Here is a 23,280-nt window from a genome sequence, read left to right as displayed (position 1 = left end):
TCTCCCGTGAACAAGAATAAATGTTCTCACGACACGCACGGGCGTAGCAGACGCAACAACAGATTTGGAAAGAAAGAAAAAATGGATAGAGGTGCAAGTGGAAACAGCGATCTGCCTTTATGAAGGAGGAGGGGGGGGGGGGTTGAAACGTTCAACATACATCGCTGTATCCGTTTCCGTCCTGAGCCGTGTCTCCTTTCCTTGAAACTTTTTTTCTTCTTCCGAGAACTCGGAAGCTTCAAGGATTGCGGGAGAGAAACATTCAGGTTCTTTGCAGTGGTTCGGCTTGCCACTCCAACTGGCCGCTGTGGTGTGCATCGAGCGCATCCCAGAGTCGTTGGCACGTGAAGGAGCTTCGTTCTGGGTGACGGCGATGGAGGCCAAAAAAAAAAGTGAAACGTGGAAGGCCCCGAGTCAGCGCAATAGCGGATGCTGTCGTGGCTTTTCTTGGTGCATATAACCAAGAAAACGTCCGCACGTCGTTGCTGACAGTGTGTCGGCATTACACATCTTCAACCTCCTCCCTCTTTTCTCTTCTAACGCCTCTTTTCTGTTTGTTCCCTCTAAACTTGTCCCTTTAGAGTCACGCACACACACACACACGTAGCAAAATAGAATAAAAGCACTATATATACTGAAACACCTCGCCAGTCGCTTGGAGGTGCCCTGTGTTGTCCGTCGCCGCGTTGCTACACCTCATCCGTATTAGTTCATTCTCTATTTATCTATCTCTTGTCTGCAGTGCGTCTCCCGGATCATGAATCAAACGAAGCTGTTTCAGGACTTCGCGTTCTCCATGCGGTGCGAGAGTGCCAGCACCATCGTGTTTGTTGCCTGTCCGAAGGGCGGCCGCTATGGAGATGTGCGCAAAACATTAGCCGGTCTGCTGCAGCGCCCCTTTAACTCGATCCACATCGCGCCCCCCGACAGCAACGCCCCTGTGCCATTTGATGATGATCGCGTGGTGGAGTCGCCCGGTAATGAGGTCATCCTTCCAGCTCGAATTCTAAAGGCGACAGAGCAGGGAGACTGGGTCTTCGAATAGTGTTCCTTCTTGGGCACTGGTCAGGGAGCACGACAGGGAAAGAGGAGGCGCTGCGCTGCCGACAATTTGGAGTGCCGCCTCTACGCAAGCGGCAGCGAGTTGCGATGAAAGGGTAAAGTCACAGGTGGAAGAAAAGAAGGGAGGGCGTGCGTTGAATTCACATGGAAAGCGAATTGCGCTGCCTCCTCCAACCTTTCTTTTTCTCGATCTGCGGCTCATGGCTTCTCCATTTGTGCTGCGGTTTGCACTTGGCAGCCTTGCACGCGTCTTTCTTCTTTTCGACGTTGTGCTTTCTCTTTTTTGCTGCTGCACCGTGTTACATGATTTCTTATTATGAGCTGGGCTCTTCAACGAACACCTCTCACACACACCCTCCTGCGTTGCTGACGGGTTACAGACACACACGCATAATGCGAGAGAGGTGTGTGCGTTACAGTCATGCCGTTGACTTCTCTCTACCGCACCAAGTCGGGGCATTTACCAGAATCACAGGTTGAAGAGCGACATGATGGACACCTGTCTGACCCGCGCAAAGATGGAATGCGCTTCTGCAGAGTCCCAAACGCGTTTGTCGATGTCGTTAAGGAAAAAGAAAAACAGAAGTGTACGCACACAGAATGATTCTGTCACACACACACACACACATTTTCAGCCGAGAGCGCGACTTGAATGCAGCGATATATTTGTGTCGCACGAAGATGAACTTCGTTTTGTCTGGTTGATGCGAGTCATTGCTCCATCATCACTTTCTAAAACGTGATATATTCCACCTTTTCCACTCCAATTTCTACGCTCTAAATCAATCTTTTCATTTGAACTCGTAATGGCGGCGACGCGTGCGCAATTTATCAGAATCCCTTCGAAGGGACACACAACATCTCCCGCCGGAGCCTTCTGATTCTGACGACAGCGGTAACACACACACTCTCTCTCCTGTATGAAGCGTCTATTCTCTTGATCAATCTATTTTGTCTATTTCCCTATTATTAAAAGTGTACAATTCACGTTGTTTATCTCTTCTGGCGTTGAGGGGGTACGCGGAGCTTTTTAGTTTTCTTTTCGCTGTTCACCTGCTTCTAGGCTTTCATCTCTCCTCAGATGACCACCAACAGCAGCAATTCGAAGTACTTCGTACCGGCGCTCACGCAGGAAGACGTGCCGGACGGCGCGTGCTGCGTCGCCGAGACCACCTTCGCCACCCTCTTCCCTTCCTACCTGGAGAGCTACGTTAAGAGCATTTGGCCTGCAGTGGAGGAGGTGCTGGGGCAGCATCAGCTAGTGGGCAAGTTGGACCTGCTGGAGGGCAGCATGACCGTCGCCACCACCCGCCGCACCTGGGATCCGTACACCATCGTCGATGCGCGCGATTTCCTCAAACTGCTCGCCCGTAACGTCCCTCTCGCGCAGGCGCAGAAGATCTTTCAGAGCGACATTACGTCTGACATCATCAACATCTCCGTCAAGGGCGGCAGCGTGCGCCGATTTGTGAAGCGACGGGACCGCCTCATTGGCCCCAAGGGCCAAACGCTCAAGGCGCTGGAGATTCTGACTGGGTGCTACGTGCTGGTGCAGGGCAAGACTGTGGCGGTGATGGGTCCGGTGAAGGGCACGCAGATGGTGCGCAGCATCGTCGAGGACTGCATGAACAACATCCACCCCATCTACGGCCTGAAGCAACTCCTCATCAAGCGAGAGCTGATGAAACGGGAGGACATGAAGCACGAGGACTGGTCTCGCTTCATTCCCGTGTACAAGAAGACACAGCCGAACAAGGAGAAGCAGAAGGCGGTGCGGAAGATCAAGAAGGAGCGGATGCAGGCCGCCAAGCTGAAGCAGGCCGGAAAGGAGAAGTCCATCTTCCCCCCTGCCCCGCCGAAGCGGTTGGAGGATATCGCGATGGAGAGCGGTGAGGCCTTCCTGGCACCACGCAAACGCCGCCAGAAGGACGAGTTCGAGCTGCAGGGCACTCAGGTCGCAGCCCAGGAATCGGCGGACAGTAGTGTCGCGGGACACAAGGGCGACAAACTAGCGGCCAAGAAGGCCAAGAAGCAGTAGAGAAGGACACGGCACACGTGCTCTTTTCTAGGTGCGTTTTTCTCTTCCAGCGAAGAATCTGCTTGTGTTTGTTTTTGGTGTGTTTTGTCTCTTCTTAGTTCTGTGGCTGTTGCCTGGTTGCAAGCGAACCGACGGGATTTTCCCCTTTCGCAACGGTGCGTTGCTCCTCTCCCCTCCTTCGTATTGCGGGAGAAAACTGCAAGTCGGAAAGAAATAGGATGCTGCGTTGACGAAGTCGGGGGTTTTGCTGTTAACTCTGAACAGAGTGGTTTCGTGTAAGTACAGTCGTTTTTTTTTTATTTCGTCCTAAAGAAACGTAAGTTTCCCTTCTGTGTTTTTACTATCACTATTCGTATAATGGTCTAAGACAATAACTTCAGCAACACACTGTGAAGGATCAAAAGAACCGGCTAGTTCGCCTTGATGCGGTTGTGGGTTCAGCAAGCGCGACAAGAAGGATCAATTGTGCTGTGATTCTCGCCGTTGCTTGACTATGACTGTCTATTATTATTATTTTTTGAACTGAGGAATCGCACTCCAACTCGGGAACGTAGGTTTGTTCTCTATTCTCATATCGTGTGTTTCCGTACACCGCTCCGTCTCTCCGCACCCTCATTAACTTCTCTGCTTTGCTTCTCCTCCCCGTCTCGTTCCGCGACCTCTTCATCCTTCTCCCAACGGTTTGGTGATTGCATCTCTCGTGTTTTGTTTTCTGGTGTCATTGCGGTGGCCACTCGGAGCTACAGTCGGAGAACTTCGTGCCGTTGTTCCGATATATATATATACACATAGTTACTTTTGTTTTTCTCTACCACAGCGGTCTTTTTAACTTCGTGTACGTGCTGCTTTTAAAATTCGTTAAAAGGGCGATAATACACCTACACGCACATACACGCGTTCAAACGCATTGCGCAACGTCAGGTGATCAGCTCCCTCTCTCTCTCTCAAGTGACGTTGTCTGTATTCAAGAGCTCTTTTTTATTTTCCCACTTGTATTTATTTGCTTTGCTATTTGCTATTTAACTGTCCTGAGACGTCCAAGACTATCGGTGACTGTTTCTTTTATTCTTTCTTTTATTCTGTTTTACTGCTTTAATTGCTACGGACTCATTTTTTTTTCTTCTTCGGCTTTTTCGTGTTTGTGCCGTTTTGATGACGTGGCGTATTCGCGATTGATAAGCACCGCCAGCTCTTCTCTAATTTTCCTCCGCGTAGATCCACACTCCTTAAGGCTTCCTCTATTTTCCGCTTCTCCCCTTCCCCCGTCAGAGTTGCCCGCAGCTGAAAGTACAACTCCCTCTCAAGTATCCCGCTTTCCGCCGATTTGTCGCCTTCGTCGCTGCACAACTACTTATATATTTTTTGGAGGGGACGAAGTTTTTTCTTTTTCTTAAGTTTCACCTCAGGCGGATAGCGTGTGTAACTACTATAGCTTTTCCCTTTCCCTTACTTGACGTAAAGAGGACAATCTAGCTAAATAAATAATCCTACGCGGCACAACCACCGCCAATAGAAGAGACAACTCGACATCTCAAAAGGAATAACATGGTGCAGCACGGCGCGGATGATCTGGACGCGACGGAGGAGCTGCCTCGGATGTTTCCGTCAAGGACGACGCCGGTCTGCGCAACTGCCGTGGCTCCCCAGCAGCGCTACAGAGGATCAAAGATCAAGAAGTTTATCATTTGGTACGTGTCGTGCCTCTGTCCAGAGCCCCTCGAAGGGACCGGCGGCGGCGGCGGCAGCGGCAATGGCAGCAACAACAATACTAATTCGATGCCACAAGGTGCCGTGAATGGCGAGAACGCCTCCGCTGCGCAGCAAAAAGTCTTAGCGAAAAGACCGGGATGGCTGATGCGCTTCCTCTTGGTGGAACGCTGGTCAGACGGGTCGCTTATCGCTGTGAAGACGGACGTCTTTGCAGGTGTTACGCTGGCGGTGGCGCAGGTCGCGCCGTCCGTCGCCTTTGCCCTCATGGGCCACGGCGAGCCCCTCGTCGGCCTCTACTCGTCGTTCTTCCTCGGGATTATCTGCTGCATCTTCGGGGGTCGTCCTGGGCAGATCACTGCGATTGCCGGTGCCGTCGTGGTCCTCTATCCAGATCTGGTGGACAAACACGGCTACGGTGCCGCGTGTGCGGTGTCGGTGATTGCGGGGTGCTTCCTGCTGCTGCCCGGGATATTTCGCTTCGCCCGCCTTGTCCGGCTTCTGCCCTCCTCTCTCATGCTCGGTTTCTGTAACGGTCTCGGGCTGAGCATGGTGGTGAATCAAATCCCGCAGTTCAAGCGACCGGATGGCAACTACGTGACGGGTACGCAGGCCCTCTGCACCGCCATCATCTGCGTCGTCACCTACGCCGTCATGATGGTCATGCCGTACTTCACGGCCATCGTTCCCTCCGCCTTCGTGGCCATCGTCGTTGGCACGGCGATCGAGTACATTTTCCAGATGGGCACCGTCACCATCGGCGACCTCTACGAGCTGCACGGCAACTTTCCGAAGCCGATGGTGCCGGACATCGCGTGGGCTGACGGTGGCGTCCTGAAGGACGTGTTCGTGGCCGCTATCTTGACGGCGATCGTCTCGTCCGTGGAGTCCTTCATGAGCGGCTACAAGATCCAGCAGCTCACGGAGACGCCGACCAACTTTGAGCGGGAGTCGCTCGCACTGGGCGCGGCGCACATCGTGAACGGCTTCTTTCAGGGCATGTCCGGCTGCGTCGTCTTTGGCCCCTGCATTCTGAACATTGAATGTGGGGCGGGAACACGGCGACTCAGCAGCTTCATCTGCGCGGTGCTCATGGTCGTCATCCCCCTCGCGCTCTACCGAGTCATCAGCGTCGTGCCAATGGGTGCGCTGTCGGCTGTCCTCTTCGGCGTCTCCTCGAAGACGGCGGACTGGCGCATGCTGGCGATGATCTTTCTTCAGCGCATTTCCTTTCAGGAGTCGGTGGTGGCCATCGTCGTCACGGTGGTCACCGTAGTGTCAGATCTGGCTATCGGGGCCGCTTCGGGACTGGCGGCGGCGATGGTGTTCTTTATGTGGAACATGGCGCGTGGACGCGTGCGGCTCATGCCGATGGAGCACCGAGAACCCGCGCACCCGTCCGTGGCGAACGCACCGACCACGGCCGCTGATGGCGCCGCTGCAGCTTTGCCGCATTTGTCCATTGCTGTGCCGAAGACGGCCACGACAACGGGCAGCACCACCGATGCCGCTTCCCTAGCCGCCGCCAGGGCCGAGCGTGAAGACGCGACACCGACGGCGACCGCCGCAGCCGGCTTGCATGCAGATGCCGCAGCCGATCAGTGCTTCAGTGGCGCTGCGGCAGCAACGGCGGAGGCGGAGACCATGCACGAGCACACCCGTTCGCCGCCAACGCTGGAGGTGTCCACCACCGTCGTCGTGCCGAATGAAGCGCCGACGCCGGTGCTGAATCGCTCCCTCATCGGCAGCCCCTACGAACTTCGCGTGAACTTTCTGGACATCTTGCACGACGCGAGCTTCCCTGAAATTCGGGTCCTGCGCATCAACCTGCACGGCGTCCTCTTCTTTGGTTCCTGCATGGAGTTTGTCGACGGAATGGTGAGGATGCTGCACGACCACCACAGCGAGATCTTCCTCAAGGTCACCGACTTCATCCTCGACTTCCAGCACGGCCTGATGCCTGTGCTGGACTTCTCCGCTGCAGAGGCGATCCAGGATACGGCCCACATCCTGGCGAAGCGTGGCATCCGCACCCACGTGCAGAACATGGATCCCCTTAGCTGGGTCTGCTTCAACCGCATCCGCCGCTACTTCCCAGATGTCTGCGAGGACGATGTGAACGACGCGAAGCAGCACTGCTACGTGCGCCGCGTCTTTAAGATCGTGCCGCGACTCGCCATGCAGGACCGCAACACCGACGTGGACGAGCTGGACGACGACGTCTTCTTGCGCCCGAACCGCAGCTTTGTACGATCTACGGCGGCGGTGGAGGCGGCAGCGGCAGCCGCGGTCGCACGCGAGGTCGACGAGGCCAAGGAGATGGAGGCAACCCCCGGTGTGGTGCCGTCGCCGTCACCGTCGAGCGGAGCCTGCGCAAGCGGGCTGTCGCTGCCGCAGCCCCGTGAGCCGGGCCTACGAGTTGCGGAGAACGAACCGACGGCGGGGACGGACGCCGTCGTCACGGTGCCGCTGAGTGCGGTAGAGGAGTGCCTGTCCTTCTCGGAGTCTGTCAAGGTCGGCTTCCCGATCTTCCGCCCAGAGCTGGGCATCACCGTGCCGGTGTTTGACACCATCGCCCACTGGGCGCAGCGAACGATGGCGGATATCGAGGCGGGGCGAACGCCGGCCCTTGAGATCGGCCTCACCGCGAGAAAGCCGATCGACCGCCAGTTCGGCGACATCGGCGCGCTGTGGTGGAGGCGGCTCCGCAACCTGGACATCCCGGCCTGGATCTACGACGGTGCGCCGGTGCCGGCGGAGCCGCATGCGATGACGCAACGCCCGCCCTCGATGCCGCTGCGCCGACCCGTCCCAGCGAACTTTGTGCAGATTGCCCGCTTCCCCGGTCAAGGCTTCGCCAAGGGGGAGCGGCTGCATCGCAACGAGTGGCGGGACATCAAGTCGAGCGTGTGCCAGCAGGTGTTTGCGACGGAGCCGCCGGCGGAGCCGAACCGCTTTGCCGCGCGCATGCGAAAGGCACAAAAGGATCTGATAGATGGGTTTATCTAACACCAGCGCAGTGATCGTGCGTGTGTGCGCGTGTGCGACGTGGGATCTCAACCCACTCACGTATTTCCTTTGGTCGATGCCAACTTCGCTGAAGGTGTTTTCATCGTTTTCTTTTTTCTACCCTCGTCCGTTCTTCGCCGTCGAGGGACACGGATACATTTTCCCCTCCCTTTTTTTTTGTCGGCTTATCCGCGTGGCGCTGCGGTTCTGGGTGCGGTTGCACTCCTGCTTCCCAATAACCTTCTCTTTTCTCTTCTCGCCGTCTGCGCTGCCACTGCGCGCATTTCTCGGTGGTGCTTTTTGGCTTGTCGAATTGCAGAGCCGATGCTTGAAGGAAGTGTAAGAAACGCGGAAGCGAGTACCCTGCTGTCTCTGCGGCGAGTTGTGCGGTGCTTCAGTGGAGCAAAACCAAGACCAGACAGACACTAGTACAAGGGGGCCAATGCAGCAAAGGGAGATCGCCCCCCCCCCCCCACACACACACACAAAGGAAGCGGAAAAGGAGGGAATAAGAGCACCATCGGTCTCACCTTCTCATCGTTGGCCTTGACGCTCACTCGATGCCTTCCTTCTCCCCCCTCCCCCTCTGCGCTACGAGAGATACAGAGAAGGAATCAATGTCGTTGACGCTTTGGCTTTCCAGCAGCTGCAATGAGGCATCGTGGTTGCACATCTGCGTCCAATCTTTACGCCGATTCCTTTTCCCTTTTCTGTTTCGACATAAACTCTTTTTTTTCCCTCCTCTTTTACCTTGAATTCTCGAACCATTTTTTTGACTGATTTCTTTTTCCTTCTCTTTCTCCTCGAGGTGCTCTAACAAACGCTGCATCGTTTCATTCTTGATATAGTTCACATCTGCGAAGGTTTTTTTGCTCTTGTTGTTACTGCCTTCTTTCTGTTTTTGATATCTCAAGGAGACGTTGAAAGGTCGCTCTCTCCTTCGTTGTACATCATTACTGTGTTTTCATAGCGGCTTGGCATTTCTCATTCGCTTGCAGAGGTCAAAAACTGTCGTCGGCAGGTTCAAGAACACCAAAAAAGGTCGGAGCACTGTTCCACAAACACACACAGGGAGAGACCCGCGTTGAAACTGCAGTAGAAAACAAGTAAAGCATCCCGTGAAGCCGCCTGTTAAATGGCTGCTCCTGCCGCCGCATCGCCGAGTGCCGCTGTGGTGGAGCGGAGAAACCTAGTTACCCATATCGGCAACCGCGTCAATGTCACCCTCGACGACGACAGCATTCTCACTGGACGACTTGTTTCGCTGAGCGCGAGCGGAAACTTAGTTCTTACGGACGTGGAGCGGCAGCGGATGCTCAAGCGTCGCCGCAGCCGCGACGGCGTCCACGAAACGGCACGAGAGTGTTACGCAGCTGTGTTGTTTGTGCGCGGCGGCAGCGTCGTCTCCATCGGCTACAACAGCGGCATAACAACGGACAAGTCTGTAGTGGATCACATTGGCGGCCGCGAGGCGAACAGCTCGCGCATGGTCCAGATGGCCAACGCGGCGCCGTCGACGCGGACACGCAATCACATGTGAGAGGGGAAACACCACCACGCAAACCGATGAAGGAATCGCATTACATGCCTGTCGTGGCGTTACGGACCGTATCGGCGTGAAATTGAGGGTACCGCAAGGCCAGTGAAAGAGGAAGAAGGCTACCTCCCTAATCATCCTTCAGTCAGAGACGTATTATTGTGATGACGAACCTATTTGTGAGTGGAATAAATAACGCCAAACCCAAAAAGAAACGGTTAATGACCCTTTGATTTAGGTTCTGCTTGGCGAGCCTGCTCTACTAGTCAGGGAGCGCAAAGCAATGATGGCGCCGCTGTCACCGATGAGCATCGTGGTGAGGGTTATGTGATTAGCGGATAATGCAGATTTGACCTGCCGATGGCGGCAGCGCAGTTCACCGTTCTCGCAAAAGGCACGAAAGCACCTTGAATCCTTCTGTCCTCAAATAGGATGCAATTTCTTTCTTCTTTGGCAACAATGCTCTACCGTGTTCTTTTGGTCTCATCACCTCTATCTCCAGTGTAGTTTACCTGGCAAGTGAGTGCGAGCACCCTTTTCAGGAAGCGAAATAGCGACACCAAGGGTAAGAACGAAGAGCGTCGCAGTATCGACGCATACGTCACCCTTCACTCCCATACACACACACGCACACACGCCCACACTCACATCCAGTGGGGGCACTGCAGCTGCGTACGGAATCGGTCAAAGTAGTAGTTCCTTTACAGCCTTTCGGTTTTCTATAGCATTTGCAACATCAGCGAATATACACTGTATATTTGTATTGCTATTTGGAGGTCCGCCTGAGCGGTCCCTTATGTGTGCGCCATCTCCCACGGCTCTCCAACAACTATCTGCTACTATTTTTTTGTTGAGCATCGCAGGAGACAACTTCGTGGACGCTCCGTTGCGGGCGGTCTTTCATTCTTGCCCCTTTCCAATCCTTTCTGTTTTTGTTGCTTTTCCGGTTTTCCTCTCGGAGTCACTTGCCACTGCTTTTTGGTTTTTCTCTTCTGCGTTTCCGTGTACCGCAGCCTGCATGGCGATGTTGTCCGCCGCTGCTGCGAGGTCGCACCGCACGGCGCATTACAATCCGTGTGTCCCGCCCGAGGATGCCGTCGCCCGCTACTCGTCCTTGCTCAAGGTAAATGCTGGAACGTGTCTGACCCGGCTGCAGCGTGCCAAGGCCTATGTTCGGCTGGGCGACTACGCCTCCGCCTGCACGGACCTCGATGAATGGATTCAACAAAACACGCAGAGCACCAAGGGGAGTAGTCTGAACAGAGAGGCGGCGGGTGCCATGACGGATGCCCTCTTCTACCGTGGCGTCTGCCTGGCGCGTGTGTCGCAGGTGGCGGCGGCGCTGGAGGACTTTCGAGAGGTGCTGCACTGCGAGCCAACCCGGTCACGGGCGATGTACGAGCAGGCGGCGTGCGAGGCCCGTCTTGGCGACTTTGGCAACGCCGTGGCGCACTACGAGGCTGCGCTGCAGCTGGATAAAGTCGGCAAGGAAAAGGAACAGCTTCTGCGCCACCGCCAGCGACTGGAGCGCCAGCAGCACCAAGTTCAGCGGCAGCGGCGGCGGCACCAAGAGTGGCAGCTGCGACGGCAAAGAGAAGCGAGCGCACGCGTCGTGGCGGCGAGTGAGACGTCCACGCCGCTGCCCACCATCTTCGTGGACAAAGCACCAGTCCCTCCGCTAACCCCGACATTTGTAGCGGGCGACCTCGCTGTTTCTGCTGCCACCACGGCGGCGGAAGAGGTGAGTCGGTGGTCGCCCATGTCGGCGCGTGGAGCCGGCAACGCCAGCAGCGGCCGCCGGTCCTCTGTCGAAGCCGCCTCCGACAGCGGCGCCGGAGTCGTCACGCTCTCCGAGTTCACCACGCCAGCGGCAGAGCATCTGCCCACGCAGACTGTGCTGGGATTACCGCCGCCGTTGTTGTTGACAGCCGGCCTTGCGAGTCGACACACATCCGTCGATGAGCCGAACGCGCCGTACGCGGACGACTTGACGGGCGTGTCGTCCAGCACGGAGTCGTCGCCGCGGCGCAGCTCGGTCGAGACGAACGACGGCATTAGAGAGGGAGGCGGCGCGCTTCCGCGACGGGCGGACCCGGACAGTGACATGGATGCTGCCTCCGCGATGGACCCCACCTGCGTGTTGTCCTCCTGTTCGGACACAGATGACGACAACTTCACAGAGGCGGAAAGGGCGGAGGAAGCGCAAATGGGAACGGGCGCTTCAGCCGGTGCCAATGCGAGGCCCGGCAGCATGGCGTACCCACCACCGCTCCTCACGGCTGCGTATTACTACCAACGTGGGCTGCAGCACCGGCGCCGTGGGGAGCTGGAGGTCGCCATTGAGGTGTACACCAAGGCGCTGGAGCTGAGCCCGACGCACTTCAAGTCCCTCTTCAACCGGGCCTTCTGCTACGACAAGCTGAAAGACTACGACCACGCCATTGCAGACTACCGCAACGCCGTGAAACTGGATCCCACGAACGCCTTTACGTGGTACAACCTTGGCATCAGCTACGACCACAAAGGCAGCCACTCCCGCGCCGTGAAGGCCTTCACGCGCGCCATCGAGCTGGACAACACGCGGCCAGACTTTTACCACAACCGTGGCTTCAGCAAGCGGAAGCAGCTGAGGTTCGAGGCGGCTATCGACGACTACACCGCCGCCATCACGTTGGACTCCAATCACTTCAAGTCGCACTATAACCGGGCATACTGCTACAGCAAACTGAGCCGGTACGCCGAGGCGGCGGCGGACTACTCGGCGGCCCTCCGCATCGACAGCAGGAACGCCAACGCGTACCACAACCGCGGTGTCGCGCTGGAGAAACTGGGCAAGCTGCAGGAGGCACTGGAGGACTTCACACGAGCGCTGGAGCGAGACCCCGTGCTGACGTTCTCGCTGAACGCGCGGGGTCTCGTGTACGATCAGCTGCAACAGTACGACAAAGCGCTAACAGATTTCACGAGGGCGATTGAGTTGGACAAGCGCAACCCAGCCTGGCTGCACAACCGCGGCTACACCTACCGGAATATGGGTCAGCTGAAGCTGGCGATTGCGGACTACACGGCAGCGATAAAGCTGGCCCCGCACAGCTACACCGCCTACAACAATCGCGCCTTTGCCTATCGCAGGTTGGGGTGCTACGAGGAGGCGATCGAGGACTACACCGTGGTGCTGCGGGAAGAGCCAACGGCCACCGTAAAAGCGCTGAACAATCGCGCCTACTGCTTCGCGCGGCTGGACCTCTTCGACGACGCCATACGCGACTACACCGAGGTGCTGGCGACGGACGCAGTCAACGCACACGCCCTGTACAACCGCGGGATCAGCTACGAAAAGTGTGCCAAGTACAACGCCGCTGTCGACGACTTGACACGCGTGATTCAGCTAGCCCCAGAGTCCACGGCGTCAGCAAACGCGTACTACAGCCGCGGCACGTCCCGACTGCAGCTGAACCAGGTGCCGCAGGCACGGGCTGATCTCAAAAAGGCGCTGAAGCTGGATTCCATCGCCAGTGGGCTGCGTGGGCGTGAGTTGAAAGTGTTCCAGGCAGACCACCCCGCAGGCCACCTTCTGCAGAATTTAGGCGTAGCCTGATCATTTCAATAGAAAAAGAAGCTTCACAGCGTTCACGTTGATGCGCGCTGAAGACACACATACACCAAACATATACTATGCATGCGTTTGCACTCTTTGTCCAGTGCTGTGACTCAGGCTGCGCAACGGCGATTGAGTTTTCACGCACGGCAGCTCCTCAAAACGTTTGCATTGCGCGACAAATGCAGCGTTTACGGATGAGTTTCCCACTTTAATAGACTTCATCGACGCATGGAAAGAAATAATGGCCGAGACGCGCAAACGCCCTTGTAGATCGAAAGCAACTTGAAGTTTTGGCCTTGTCACCACTCATTTTATTCTCCAATTTCGCTCTCTGGTCTTGAACAAAACACAGCAGATTGTATAGAAAATAAATAGACTGCTGCGATGAGCGGGCCGCGACCGAAGCAAAAAGTGCCAGCGGAGGGTGCTGGTGTGCGCGCAGTTCGGATTGTCCCTCCTGCAGCGGCTCTCTCCTTGTCACGGGCTCCTCCAGCCTCCGTAGACGACTTTTGTGAGGAGGACCGTCCACTGCTCTCCTTCATCGCGTTAAGCGCGGCACAGAGCGCCACCGCCCGCTCCGCGGAGGTCGTGCTCGATGCCGTCCTGACCCCTTTGAAAGGCAGCTCACCGGCGCCAGTTCAGCAAGCCAACCCACTCACATCACTCAACACCACAAACACAGAAGGCGACAGCTTGGCGGGCCGTTACCCGGAAGTCCTCGTGCTCCTGCATCTGCACTGTTTGCGGTGCGCGCTGCGCGACTTGCAAGAGTGTCCGACACACGCCCGTCGCACCTTTGTCTCCATCCTCGAGAGGCACCTTACCGCGTTAGCTGAGGTCCTGCCAGACCCGCTTTTTGTCGCCGTCGCTTCCGTGTTGAGAGACTCCCTCGCCAGCACGGCCGAAGATGCGTTGGACCAAAAACGGTGTCACGCGTTGGAGGTGCAGCTACTGCACGTGGTGGAGGCCACTCAAGTGGAGCTGCTGCGTGCGACCAAGCTACTCAGCGTGCGTGCCGGTGTGTTGACCCTACGATTTCACCACAGCATTCCCTACCTATAAGTCATAGATAGACCTCCGAAAAAGGAGAAATAAAGCGTTGTGCTTGCCTTTGTGTGTGTGTGTGTGTGTGTTCACGATCGTCTTGGTTACTATGTTGAAGTACAGAACAAACTTTTTTCCACGGTAAGCGTGAAGAAAAGAAGACTTACTCGTCCGCTCTCAAAGAACAAGAAATCAAAAAAGATGGGAAACGTTTAGCGACAGAGTTACCTCTTCCTCAGAAAGATGCAGTCACACTCCCTTCTGTTGGCCTATTGTCACTGTTTTTGCCGCCGAGAAGGTGCGATGACGAAAAAACCCTCTCTGATAATACTGCATTGCGGTAACGACGGGCGCCGCCCGCGCTGACGGCCGAATGCTTCTCAGTAGATATTAAGACAAACGTTACCCTCTCCTGCTGAATTGGCTTTCTCTCCCTCCTCACTTTTGACTTCCAGTGCATTCAGTCTTGTTTTTCCTCCGTGTTTTACGCACACCGAGATACACCCGCATAAACGGGAGGCGCTTCACAAACCGCACACAATTACTTGTGAACGATTTCACCTTGCAAAATTATTTTTCATTCATCAAGCAAGGGCGTGCACCGTTACCCTTTACGTTGACCAACGTTTTCGTATTGCTCTTGTCATTGTCATCGTTGAACTCTCAGTGCGAAAGAAGATGAGTGTCTCGTGCGAAGCGGTGTTCTCCGCAATCATTGTCATTGTGGCGGGATTGCTGTTCATCGACCTTGTGCCCCTGCAAGAGACGATGCGCTGTCCTGGAAACTACACCAACTCCACGGAGTGCCCGGAGGTGTTCTTCTCCTCCACGTATCAACAGGCGCGTGATCGATTTCTCGCTGCCGCTGAAGCCGCACACGGGGCCATTGAGCATCATCTCATTGCCAGGGAGAGCAGCACGGAGTACTACATGGACACCGTCTTCTTCGCAGGTAAGCAACCTGGCAAGCTTCTCGTGCACTGCAGCGGTACCCACGGAGTGGAGGGCTACACGGGGAGCGCGATTCAAGTGAAGCTGCTGCAGGAGTGGAACGAGACGGCGCTGTCGGGGCCCTCCATACTTTTCGTCCACGCCGTCAACCCTTTCGGCATGGCGCACTTCCGTCGCTTCAACGAAGAGAACGTCGACCTGAATCGCAACTACCTGACAGAGGAGGAGTGGAAGCTGATGCAGGCGCGCGACCCGAACATCGCCGGGTACGAGGACCTCCGCGCCTTACTCGTGCCCGATGCATCTCCTCGCTTTATCGACAGGTACGTTTTCTTCTTCACCGCCGCCAAGGCGCTCGCGCGCCACGGCTTTGCGAAGCTGAAGCGTGCCTTTGTCACGGGTCAGTACCACGACCCTCAGGGCATTTACTACGGCGGGGACAGGGAGCAGAAAAGCGTGGCGGTGCTGCGCTCGATCTTGAAGACGTACGCAGAGGCCGCCAAGGCGACAGAGACCATTTTTATCGACGTGCACACCGGCCTCGGCCCGACAGGGGTGGACACCTTCATGGTGAGCGACGCACACGCAGAGGAGAAGGCAAAGCGAGTCTTTACCGAGGCGCGGGTGCAGAACGACAAGACGGCCTCGCGGGGGCCCAGCAGCGGCTACGACCTCGCTGCAGGGATTATCCGCCCGGTTGACGTGCTCGGCGAAGACGCCCTGGTGGTCACCGAGGAGTTCGGTACCGTGAACTCCTTCTTTGTAGCACGCGCGACGGTGCTTGAAAATGCGGCCTACCGCCTGTGCCGCGGCAGCTACGTGCACGTCGCCATGCAGACATGGATGCGGGACGCTTTCTACCCGCAGGAGATCAAATACAAGCAGTCTACACTGAGGCGGGGGTGCGCCGCTTTCTGGCACGCTTTTCAACATCTCTCCACCGCTGTTGGGCCGAACGGATGAGGAAGAACGGGAGCATAAATGGGGTGCAATACCTACGCTGAGCGTAGAGCCACGATGAGAACTGCTTTGCTCTTTGGGGTTGAAGGTCGCATGCAACGCGCGGTGAAGCCGGAGCTGACGGCCTCCACGAGAGATGCGATGGCAGTCGTTGCTGTGCTTGCCTGCCAGTACATCTGTTGCTAATGGTGTGTCGCTCTTCTGATTTCTGGTAGGTGTGGTAGTTTCTACCTTTCTCTGTATCCCTTCAGCGTTTGCGTTTCGCGTTTCATTCTTCTGTGTTTTTTCTCTCAGGCGATGAAGGTTCCACCCCAACATGTGTATGTATCGCAGAAGCCGGTCTCCTCGCGAAGCGGCACCTCGATTTTTCTTCGATCTTTGACTGCCCTCTGGCGTGTTCATGACTGCGAAGTGGTGTGCGGAGGTGTACGCGCAAACCAACATAAGTGGCTGCAGCCGACAACTTTTGTGTTGGGAAAGAAAAGAACTCGTTGCCCGGGCAAAAACAGTCGTACAGTCATTGGCACACCAGGCGCCTCTGTTGATGCTCCCTGTCCAGTATCAGTGCTACTCATCGACTCCATATCACCTCGAGCGTCGCTACCAGAAGCGCCGGCAAAAACCCGGCTAAGAGCCCGTGTTACAGTAGAGCACAACTCGAGCCAGTGAATACACTCCACTGCAGGATACACCGCTGTGTAGAGGACAACAGCGTTATATCAACCCCCAACTTCTGCGAGGCATAACACCCTGGAAACTTAACACCTTCCTTGTTGCCCTCTGACTTGAAACAACAACAACAACAAAACGCGCTCCCTTCTATCCCAACGCCACCGCGCGCACAGAATTCTCCCAGCGCTCTCCTCGTCAATATACACGCCCTTAACACACACAAACATAACTCACCCGTCTCCCTAACCACATAACAATGGCTCCGCTCAAGGTCGGCATCAACGGCTTCGGCCGCATCGGCCGCATGGTGTTCCAGTCGATGTGCGAGGACAACGTCCTCGGCAACGAGATCGACGTGGTGGCGGTGGTGGACATGAGCACGGACGCCGAGTACTTCGCGTACCAGATGAAGTACGACACGGTGCACGGCCGCCCGACGTACACGGTGGAGGTTGCGAAGAGCGCGCCGGAGGTGAAGAAGCCGGATGTGCTTGTGGTGAACGGCCACCGCATCCTGTGCGTGAAGGCGCAGCGCAACCCTGCGGACCTGCCGTGGGGCAAGCTGGGCGTGGACTACGTGATCGAGTCGACCGGCCTGTTCACGAACAAGGCGAAGGCGGAGGGCCACGTGAAGGGCGGCGCGAAGAAGGTCGTGATCAGCGCTCCGGCGTCCGGCGGTGCGAAGACGATCGTGATGGGCGTGAACCAGCACGAGTACGACCCCGCCAAGCACCACGTTGTGTCGAACGCGTCGTGCACGACCAACTGCCTCGCCCCGATCGTGCACGTGCTGACGAAGGAGAACTTCGGCATCGAGACGGGCCTGATGACGACCATCCACTCCTACACCGCCACGCAGAAGACGGTGGACGGCGTGTCGATCAAGGACTGGCGCGGCGGCCGCGCTGCTGCGATGAACATCATCCCCAGCACGACCGGTGCGGCGAAGGCCGTGGGCATGGTGATCCCGTCGACGAAGGGCAAGCTGACCGGCATGTCCTTCCGCGTGCCGACGCCGGATGTGTCGGTGGTGGACCTGACCTTCCGCGCCAACCGCGACGCCTCGATCCAGGAGATCGACGCTGCCCTGAAGAAGGCGTCCAAGACGTACATGAAGGGCATCCTCGGCTACACGGACGAGGAGCTGGTGAGCAGCGACTTCATCAACGACGCCCGCAGCTCGATCTACGACGCGAAGGCGACGCTGCAGAACAACCTGCCCGGCGAGAAGCGCTTCTTCAAGATCGTGTCGTGGTACGACAACGAGTGGGGCTACTCCCACCGCGTGGTGGACCTGGTGCGCTACATGGGCGCCAAGGACCGCGCGTGCGCGAAGATGTAAGTGCGCGGCTAGCCAGCGAGTGAGCGAGCGGTCGCGTTGCGTGCGCGTCGGAAGGCACCGGGGTCCTTGCTGCACTGTTAGGAGGGAGGGAGGATCGGGCAGTGGTCGGGGTGTGGGAGTGCGCACCGGCCGGTGCGTGAGCGCGGCGGCTTGGGGGCGAGGTGCCGACGCCACCGACCCTTGGAGCTGCATCGCCATGCACGTGAGCCAGACGCGTAGGTGCACGTCCGCTGCGGGCGTGCGGCTTGCGCCAGTCTTGTTTGGCGCCGCCACCCCTCGGCTTCGCGGCCCGCGCCTCCTTCCTATTTTCTCTTCTCTGTTTTCTATTTCGTCATGCTTTGTTGACTGAGAGCTGACATGGTTAAGGCGCGTGCCGCGATCGTGGTAAAGCACGCTGTGTTCAAAAACAAAAAATATCTCTCTCTCTCTCTCAACTGTAACGATTCTCCGCGTCTCGATGCTTTGACCGCAACTCAAAGCGCTCCTCGAGCGCCTCAAAAAGTGAAAAGGAAACGTCCATATATATATATATGTTTAGTTCTAACCACCACTGCCACCGACATTGAGAGGCCGGCCGCACCTCCGCGGCGCCGAGCTACACGACTGCGGCACTGTCCAGGCGTCACTACGCGGGACTGCGCGTTGTGTTGCCCGGCTCCGCGGCGCGTCTCCATCTCTGTGTGCTAAACTGAGAAGACGCGGGACCTGCACCGGCAGCGGCGCATGGAGCTGCATACACACCTGCTCGCCGGTCGCTGCCTGTGCACGCGCCTGGCTCTCTCGGATGTCGTAGTGGGCTCCAAAAAGTAAGAAAACAAAAACCCCGTTAATGCTTCAAAGGTAAAATGCTTCCGTAGCAGGTCGAAGGACAGAGGTCTCTGTAACGCCTCAAAGGATAAAGGACAAATTTTTCGCTGACGTTTCGAAGGACAAAGGACAAAGGATAAAGGTATCCACGCAAAAGGAAGTGCAAAACATGACATAATTTTCGACTCGGCGATCATCGTTGCGTTGGTGCGAACGGAGTCGGGTGCGCGGGCTGGTTACCACGCAAGACGACCGCGGTTGCTGTGTGTGCGTACGTGTGTCTCTGTGTGTGTGTGTGTGTGTGTGTGTGTCAAATCACGTATTGTGTGCTGCACGTTTGGGGTAGTGCGCTGAGAGAGGGGTGTATGCTGGCTCTCTTCTGCGGCGGTGTGTGTGAGCAAGCAGCAGCCGAGCACGCGCTCCCACCCCTTCTGCGTGAACCGCGGAGCTTGTCGCCGCGCACTGTCAGTGGCGTGGCGTGTGCCCTCCTTGCGGCGGTTGCCGCGTTTGCCGTCGTGACGCGCGCAGCACATTTCCCTCTACCCCCCTCCTCTCCTCCCTTCTCTCCCCCATCTGCTCCCTTCTATCCCAACGCCACCGCGCGCACAGAATTCTCCCAGCGCTCTCCTCGTCAATATACACGCCCTTAACACACACAAACATAACTCACCCGTCTCCCTAACCACATAACAATGGCTCCGCTCAAGGTCGGCATCAACGGCTTCGGCCGCATCGGCCGCATGGTGTTCCAGTCGATGTGCGAGGACAACGTCCTCGGCAACGAGATCGACGTGGTGGCGGTGGTGGACATGAGCACGGACGCCGAGTACTTCGCGTACCAGATGAAGTACGACACGGTGCACGGCCGCCCGACGTACACGGTGGAGGTTGCGAAGAGCGCGCCGGAGGTGAAGAAGCCGGATGTGCTTGTGGTGAACGGCCACCGCATCCTGTGCGTGAAGGCGCAGCGCAACCCTGCGGACCTGCCGTGGGGCAAGCTGGGCGTGGACTACGTGATCGAGTCGACCGGCCTGTTCACGAACAAGGCGAAGGCGGAGGGCCACGTGAAGGGCGGCGCGAAGAAGGTCGTGATCAGCGCTCCGGCGTCCGGCGGTGCGAAGACGATCGTGATGGGCGTGAACCAGCACGAGTACGACCCCGCCAAGCACCACGTTGTGTCGAACGCGTCGTGCACGACCAACTGCCTCGCCCCGATCGTGCACGTGCTGACGAAGGAGAACTTCGGCATCGAGACGGGCCTGATGACGACCATCCACTCCTACACCGCCACGCAGAAGACGGTGGACGGCGTGTCGATCAAGGACTGGCGCGGCGGCCGCGCTGCTGCGATGAACATCATCCCCAGCACGACCGGTGCGGCGAAGGCCGTGGGCATGGTGATCCCGTCGACGAAGGGCAAGCTGACCGGCATGTCCTTCCGCGTGCCGACGCCGGATGTGTCGGTGGTGGACCTGACCTTCCGCGCCAACCGCGACGCCTCGATCCAGGAGATCGACGCTGCCCTGAAGAAGGCGTCCAAGACGTACATGAAGGGCATCCTCGGCTACACGGACGAGGAGCTGGTGAGCAGCGACTTCATCAACGACGCCCGCAGCTCGATCTACGACGCGAAGGCGACGCTGCAGAACAACCTGCCCGGCGAGAAGCGCTTCTTCAAGATCGTGTCGTGGTACGACAACGAGTGGGGCTACTCCCACCGCGTGGTGGACCTGGTGCGCTACATGGGCGCCAAGGACCGCGCGTGCGCGAAGATGTAAGTGCGCGGCTAGCCAGCGAGTGAGCGAGCGGTCGCGTTGCGTGCGCGTCGGAAGGCACCGGGGTCCTTGCTGCACTGTTAGGAGGGAGGGAGGATCGGGCAGTGGTCGGGGTGTGGGAGTGCGCACCGGCCGGTGCGTGAGCGCGGCGGCTTGGGGGCGAGGTGCCGACGCCACCGACCCTTGGAGCTGCATCGCCATGCACGTGAGCCAGACGCGTAGGTGCACGTCCGCTGCGGGCGTGCGGCTTGCGCCAGTCTTGTTTGGCGCCGCCACCCCTCGGCTTCGCGGCCCGCGCCTCCTTCCTATTTTCTCTTCTCTGTTTTCTATTTCGTCATGCTTTGTTGACTGAGAGCTGACATGGTTAAGGCGCGTGCCGCGATCGTGGTAAAGCACGCTGTGTTCAAAAACAAAAAATATCTCTCTCTCTCTCTCAACTGTAACGATTCTCCGCGTCTCGATGCTTTGACCGCAACTCAAAGCGCTCCTCGAGCGCCTCAAAAAGTGAAAAGGAAACGTCCATATATATATATATGTTTAGTTCTAACCACCACTGCCACCGACATTGAGAGGCCGGCCGCACCTCCGCGGCGCCGAGCTACACGACTGCGGCACTGTCCAGGCGTCACTACGCGGGACTGCGCGTTGTGTTGCCCGGCTCCGCGGCGCGTCTCCATCTCTGTGTGCTAAACTGAGAAGACGCGGGACCTGCACCGGCAGCGGCGCATGGAGCTGCATACACACCTGCTCGCCGGTCGCTGCCTGTGCACGCGCCTGGCTCTCTCGGATGTCGTAGTGGGCTCCAAAAAGTAAGAAAACAAAAACCCCGTTAATGCTTCAAAGGTAAAATGCTTCCGTAGCAGGTCGAAGGACAGAGGTCTCTGTAACGCCTCAAAGGATAAAGGACAAATTTTTCGCTGACGTTTCGAAGGACAAAGGACAAAGGATAAAGGTATCCACGCAAAAGGAAGTGCAAAACATGACATAATTTTCGACTCGGCGATCATCGTTGCGTTGGTGCGAACGGAGTCGGGTGCGCGGGCTGGTTACCACGCAAGACGACCGCGGTTGCTGTGTGTGCGTACGTGTGTCTCTGTGTGTGTGTGTGTGTGTGTGTGTGTCAAATCACGTATTGTGTGCTGCACGTTTGGGGTAGTGCGCTGAGAGAGGGGTGTATGCTGGCTCTCTTCTGCGGCGGTGTGTGTGAGCAAGCAGCAGCCGAGCACGCGCTCCCACCCCTTCTGCGTGAACCGCGGAGCTTGTCGCCGCGCACTGTCAGTGGCGTGGCGTGTGCCCTCCTTGCGGCGGTTGCCGCGTTTGCCGTCGTGACGCGCGCAGCACATTTCCCTCTACCCCCCTCCTCTCCTCCCTTCTCTCCCCCATCTGCTCCCTTCTATCCCAACGCCACCGCGCGCACAGAATTCTCCCAGCGCTCTCCTCGTCAATATACACGCCCTTAACACACACAAACATAACTCACCCGTCTCCCTAACCACATAACAATGGCTCCGCTCAAGGTCGGCATCAACGGCTTCGGCCGCATCGGCCGCATGGTGTTCCAGTCGATGTGCGAGGACAACGTCCTCGGCAACGAGATCGACGTGGTGGCGGTGGTGGACATGAGCACGGACGCCGAGTACTTCGCGTACCAGATGAAGTACGACACGGTGCACGGCCGCCCGACGTACACGGTGGAGGTTGCGAAGAGCGCGCCGGAGGTGAAGAAGCCGGATGTGCTTGTGGTGAACGGCCACCGCATCCTGTGCGTGAAGGCGCAGCGCAACCCTGCGGACCTGCCGTGGGGCAAGCTGGGCGTGGACTACGTGATCGAGTCGACCGGCCTGTTCACGAACAAGGCGAAGGCGGAGGGCCACGTGAAGGGCGGCGCGAAGAAGGTCGTGATCAGCGCTCCGGCGTCCGGCGGTGCGAAGACGATCGTGATGGGCGTGAACCAGCACGAGTACGACCCCGCCAAGCACCACGTTGTGTCGAACGCGTCGTGCACGACCAACTGCCTCGCCCCGATCGTGCACGTGCTGACGAAGGAGAACTTCGGCATCGAGACGGGCCTGATGACGACCATCCACTCCTACACCGCCACGCAGAAGACGGTGGACGGCGTGTCGATCAAGGACTGGCGCGGCGGCCGCGCTGCTGCGATGAACATCATCCCCAGCACGACCGGTGCGGCGAAGGCCGTGGGCATGGTGATCCCGTCGACGAAGGGCAAGCTGACCGGCATGTCCTTCCGCGTGCCGACGCCGGATGTGTCGGTGGTGGACCTGACCTTCCGCGCCAACCGCGACGCCTCGATCCAGGAGATCGACGCTGCCCTGAAGAAGGCGTCCAAGACGTACATGAAGGGCATCCTCGGCTACACGGACGAGGAGCTGGTGAGCAGCGACTTCATCAACGACGCCCGCAGCTCGATCTACGACGCGAAGGCGACGCTGCAGAACAACCTGCCCGGCGAGAAGCGCTTCTTCAAGATCGTGTCGTGGTACGACAACGAGTGGGGCTACTCCCACCGCGTGGTGGACCTGGTGCGCTACATGGGCGCCAAGGACCGCGCGTGCGCGAAGATGTAAGTGCGCGGCTAGCCAGCGAGTGAGCGAGCGGTCGCGTTGCGTGCGCGTCGGAAGGCACCGGGGTCCTTGCTGCACTGTTAGGAGGGAGGGAGGATCGGGCAGTGGTCGGGGTGTGGGAGTGCGCACCGGCCGGTGCGTGAGCGCGGCGGCTTGGGGGCGAGGTGCCGACGCCACCGACCCTTGGAGC

General features: G+C 57.7%; 12 protein-coding genes across 17 annotated transcripts; all 12 read left to right on the top strand.

Moving 5' to 3' along the window:
- Positions 1–580: 580 nt before the first annotated feature.
- ABB37_03054 (hypothetical protein) lies at positions 581–1,045 on the top strand (the record flags this gene model as incomplete). The annotated part of the gene is made up of 1 exon (XM_015800257.1): positions 581–1,045. The coding sequence occupies exon 1, from the start codon at positions 758–760 to the stop codon at positions 1,043–1,045; it is 288 nt and encodes a 95-aa protein (XP_015661859.1). The 5' UTR covers positions 581–757.
- An 851-nt stretch (positions 1,046–1,896) lies between these two features.
- On the top strand, positions 1,897–3,100 carry ABB37_03053 (hypothetical protein; the record flags this gene model as incomplete). The annotated part of the gene is made up of 1 exon (XM_015800256.1): positions 1,897–3,100. Exon 1 carries the CDS (start codon positions 2,144–2,146, stop codon positions 3,098–3,100), a length of 957 nt encoding a protein of 318 aa, XP_015661858.1. The 5' UTR covers positions 1,897–2,143.
- Positions 3,101–3,845: 745 nt separating this feature from the next.
- On the top strand, positions 3,846–7,816 carry ABB37_03052 (hypothetical protein; the record flags this gene model as incomplete). Its single annotated transcript, XM_015800255.1, has 1 exon — positions 3,846–7,816. Exon 1 carries the CDS (start codon positions 4,646–4,648, stop codon positions 7,814–7,816), a length of 3,171 nt encoding a protein of 1,056 aa, XP_015661857.1. The 5' UTR covers positions 3,846–4,645.
- An 807-nt stretch (positions 7,817–8,623) lies between these two features.
- ABB37_03051 (putative Lsm5p) lies at positions 8,624–9,356 on the top strand (the record flags this gene model as incomplete). 2 transcript variants are annotated; one of them, XM_015800254.1, is made up of 1 exon in its annotated part: positions 8,624–9,356. In XM_015800254.1, the coding sequence occupies exon 1, from the start codon at positions 8,952–8,954 to the stop codon at positions 9,354–9,356; it is 405 nt and encodes a 134-aa protein (XP_015661856.1). In that variant the 5' UTR covers positions 8,624–8,951. The 2 variants fall into 2 exon arrangements, with proteins under 2 accessions (XP_015661856.1, XP_015661855.1); XM_015800253.1 differs by having other exon boundaries at positions 8,664–9,356.
- A 498-nt stretch (positions 9,357–9,854) lies between these two features.
- Positions 9,855–12,951, top strand: ABB37_03050 (hypothetical protein; the record flags this gene model as incomplete). Its single annotated transcript, XM_015800252.1, has 1 exon — positions 9,855–12,951. Exon 1 carries the CDS (start codon positions 10,150–10,152, stop codon positions 12,949–12,951), a length of 2,802 nt encoding a protein of 933 aa, XP_015661854.1. The 5' UTR covers positions 9,855–10,149.
- Positions 12,952–13,305: 354 nt separating this feature from the next.
- Positions 13,306–14,016, top strand: ABB37_03049 (hypothetical protein; the record flags this gene model as incomplete). 2 transcript variants are annotated; one of them, XM_015800251.1, is made up of 1 exon in its annotated part: positions 13,306–14,016. In XM_015800251.1, exon 1 carries the CDS (start codon positions 13,339–13,341, stop codon positions 14,014–14,016), a length of 678 nt encoding a protein of 225 aa, XP_015661853.1. In that variant the 5' UTR covers positions 13,306–13,338. The 2 variants fall into 2 exon arrangements, with proteins under 2 accessions (XP_015661853.1, XP_015661852.1); XM_015800250.1 differs by having other exon boundaries at positions 13,309–14,016.
- A 436-nt stretch (positions 14,017–14,452) lies between these two features.
- ABB37_03048 (putative mitochondrial hypothetical protein) lies at positions 14,453–15,912 on the top strand (the record flags this gene model as incomplete). 2 transcript variants are annotated; one of them, XM_015800249.1, is made up of 1 exon in its annotated part: positions 14,453–15,912. In XM_015800249.1, exon 1 carries the CDS (start codon positions 14,677–14,679, stop codon positions 15,910–15,912), a length of 1,236 nt encoding a protein of 411 aa, XP_015661851.1. In that variant the 5' UTR covers positions 14,453–14,676. The 2 variants fall into 2 exon arrangements, with proteins under 2 accessions (XP_015661851.1, XP_015661850.1); XM_015800248.1 differs by having other exon boundaries at positions 14,462–15,912.
- Positions 15,913–16,753: 841 nt separating this feature from the next.
- ABB37_03047 (glyceraldehyde 3-phosphate dehydrogenase glycosomal) lies at positions 16,754–17,923 on the top strand (the record flags this gene model as incomplete). 2 transcript variants are annotated; one of them, XM_015800247.1, is made up of 1 exon in its annotated part: positions 16,754–17,923. In XM_015800247.1, the coding sequence occupies exon 1, from the start codon at positions 16,838–16,840 to the stop codon at positions 17,921–17,923; it is 1,086 nt and encodes a 361-aa protein (XP_015661849.1). In that variant the 5' UTR covers positions 16,754–16,837. The 2 variants fall into 2 exon arrangements, with proteins under 2 accessions (XP_015661849.1, XP_015661848.1); XM_015800246.1 differs by having other exon boundaries at positions 16,765–17,923.
- Positions 17,924–18,280: 357 nt separating this feature from the next.
- ABB37_03046 (hypothetical protein) lies at positions 18,281–18,610 on the top strand (the record flags this gene model as incomplete). Its single annotated transcript, XM_015800245.1, has 1 exon — positions 18,281–18,610. The coding sequence occupies one exon, from the start codon at positions 18,281–18,283 to the stop codon at positions 18,608–18,610; it is 330 nt and encodes a 109-aa protein (XP_015661847.1).
- Positions 18,611–19,338: 728 nt separating this feature from the next.
- Positions 19,339–20,508, top strand: ABB37_03045 (glyceraldehyde 3-phosphate dehydrogenase glycosomal; the record flags this gene model as incomplete). 2 transcript variants are annotated; one of them, XM_015800244.1, is made up of 1 exon in its annotated part: positions 19,339–20,508. In XM_015800244.1, exon 1 carries the CDS (start codon positions 19,423–19,425, stop codon positions 20,506–20,508), a length of 1,086 nt encoding a protein of 361 aa, XP_015661846.1. In that variant the 5' UTR covers positions 19,339–19,422. The 2 variants fall into 2 exon arrangements, with proteins under 2 accessions (XP_015661846.1, XP_015661845.1); XM_015800243.1 differs by having other exon boundaries at positions 19,350–20,508.
- Positions 20,509–20,865: 357 nt separating this feature from the next.
- Positions 20,866–21,473, top strand: ABB37_03044 (hypothetical protein; the record flags this gene model as incomplete). Its single annotated transcript, XM_015800242.1, has 1 exon — positions 20,866–21,473. One exon carries the CDS (start codon positions 20,866–20,868, stop codon positions 21,193–21,195), a length of 330 nt encoding a protein of 109 aa, XP_015661844.1. The 3' UTR covers positions 21,196–21,473.
- Positions 21,474–21,923: 450 nt separating this feature from the next.
- On the top strand, positions 21,924–23,093 carry ABB37_03043 (glyceraldehyde 3-phosphate dehydrogenase glycosomal; the record flags this gene model as incomplete). The annotated part of the gene is made up of 1 exon (XM_015800241.1): positions 21,924–23,093. Exon 1 carries the CDS (start codon positions 22,008–22,010, stop codon positions 23,091–23,093), a length of 1,086 nt encoding a protein of 361 aa, XP_015661843.1. The 5' UTR covers positions 21,924–22,007.
- Positions 23,094–23,280: the final 187 nt, after the last annotated feature.

This window comes from Leptomonas pyrrhocoris, assembly GCF_001293395.1.
Source record: "Leptomonas pyrrhocoris isolate H10 chromosome Unknown, whole genome shotgun sequence".
In the NCBI taxonomy this organism is placed as follows: domain Eukaryota; phylum Euglenozoa; class Kinetoplastea; order Trypanosomatida; family Trypanosomatidae; genus Leptomonas; species Leptomonas pyrrhocoris.
Note: the sequence above shows the minus strand (reverse complement) of the source record. Positions and strands in the feature narration are given on the sequence as shown.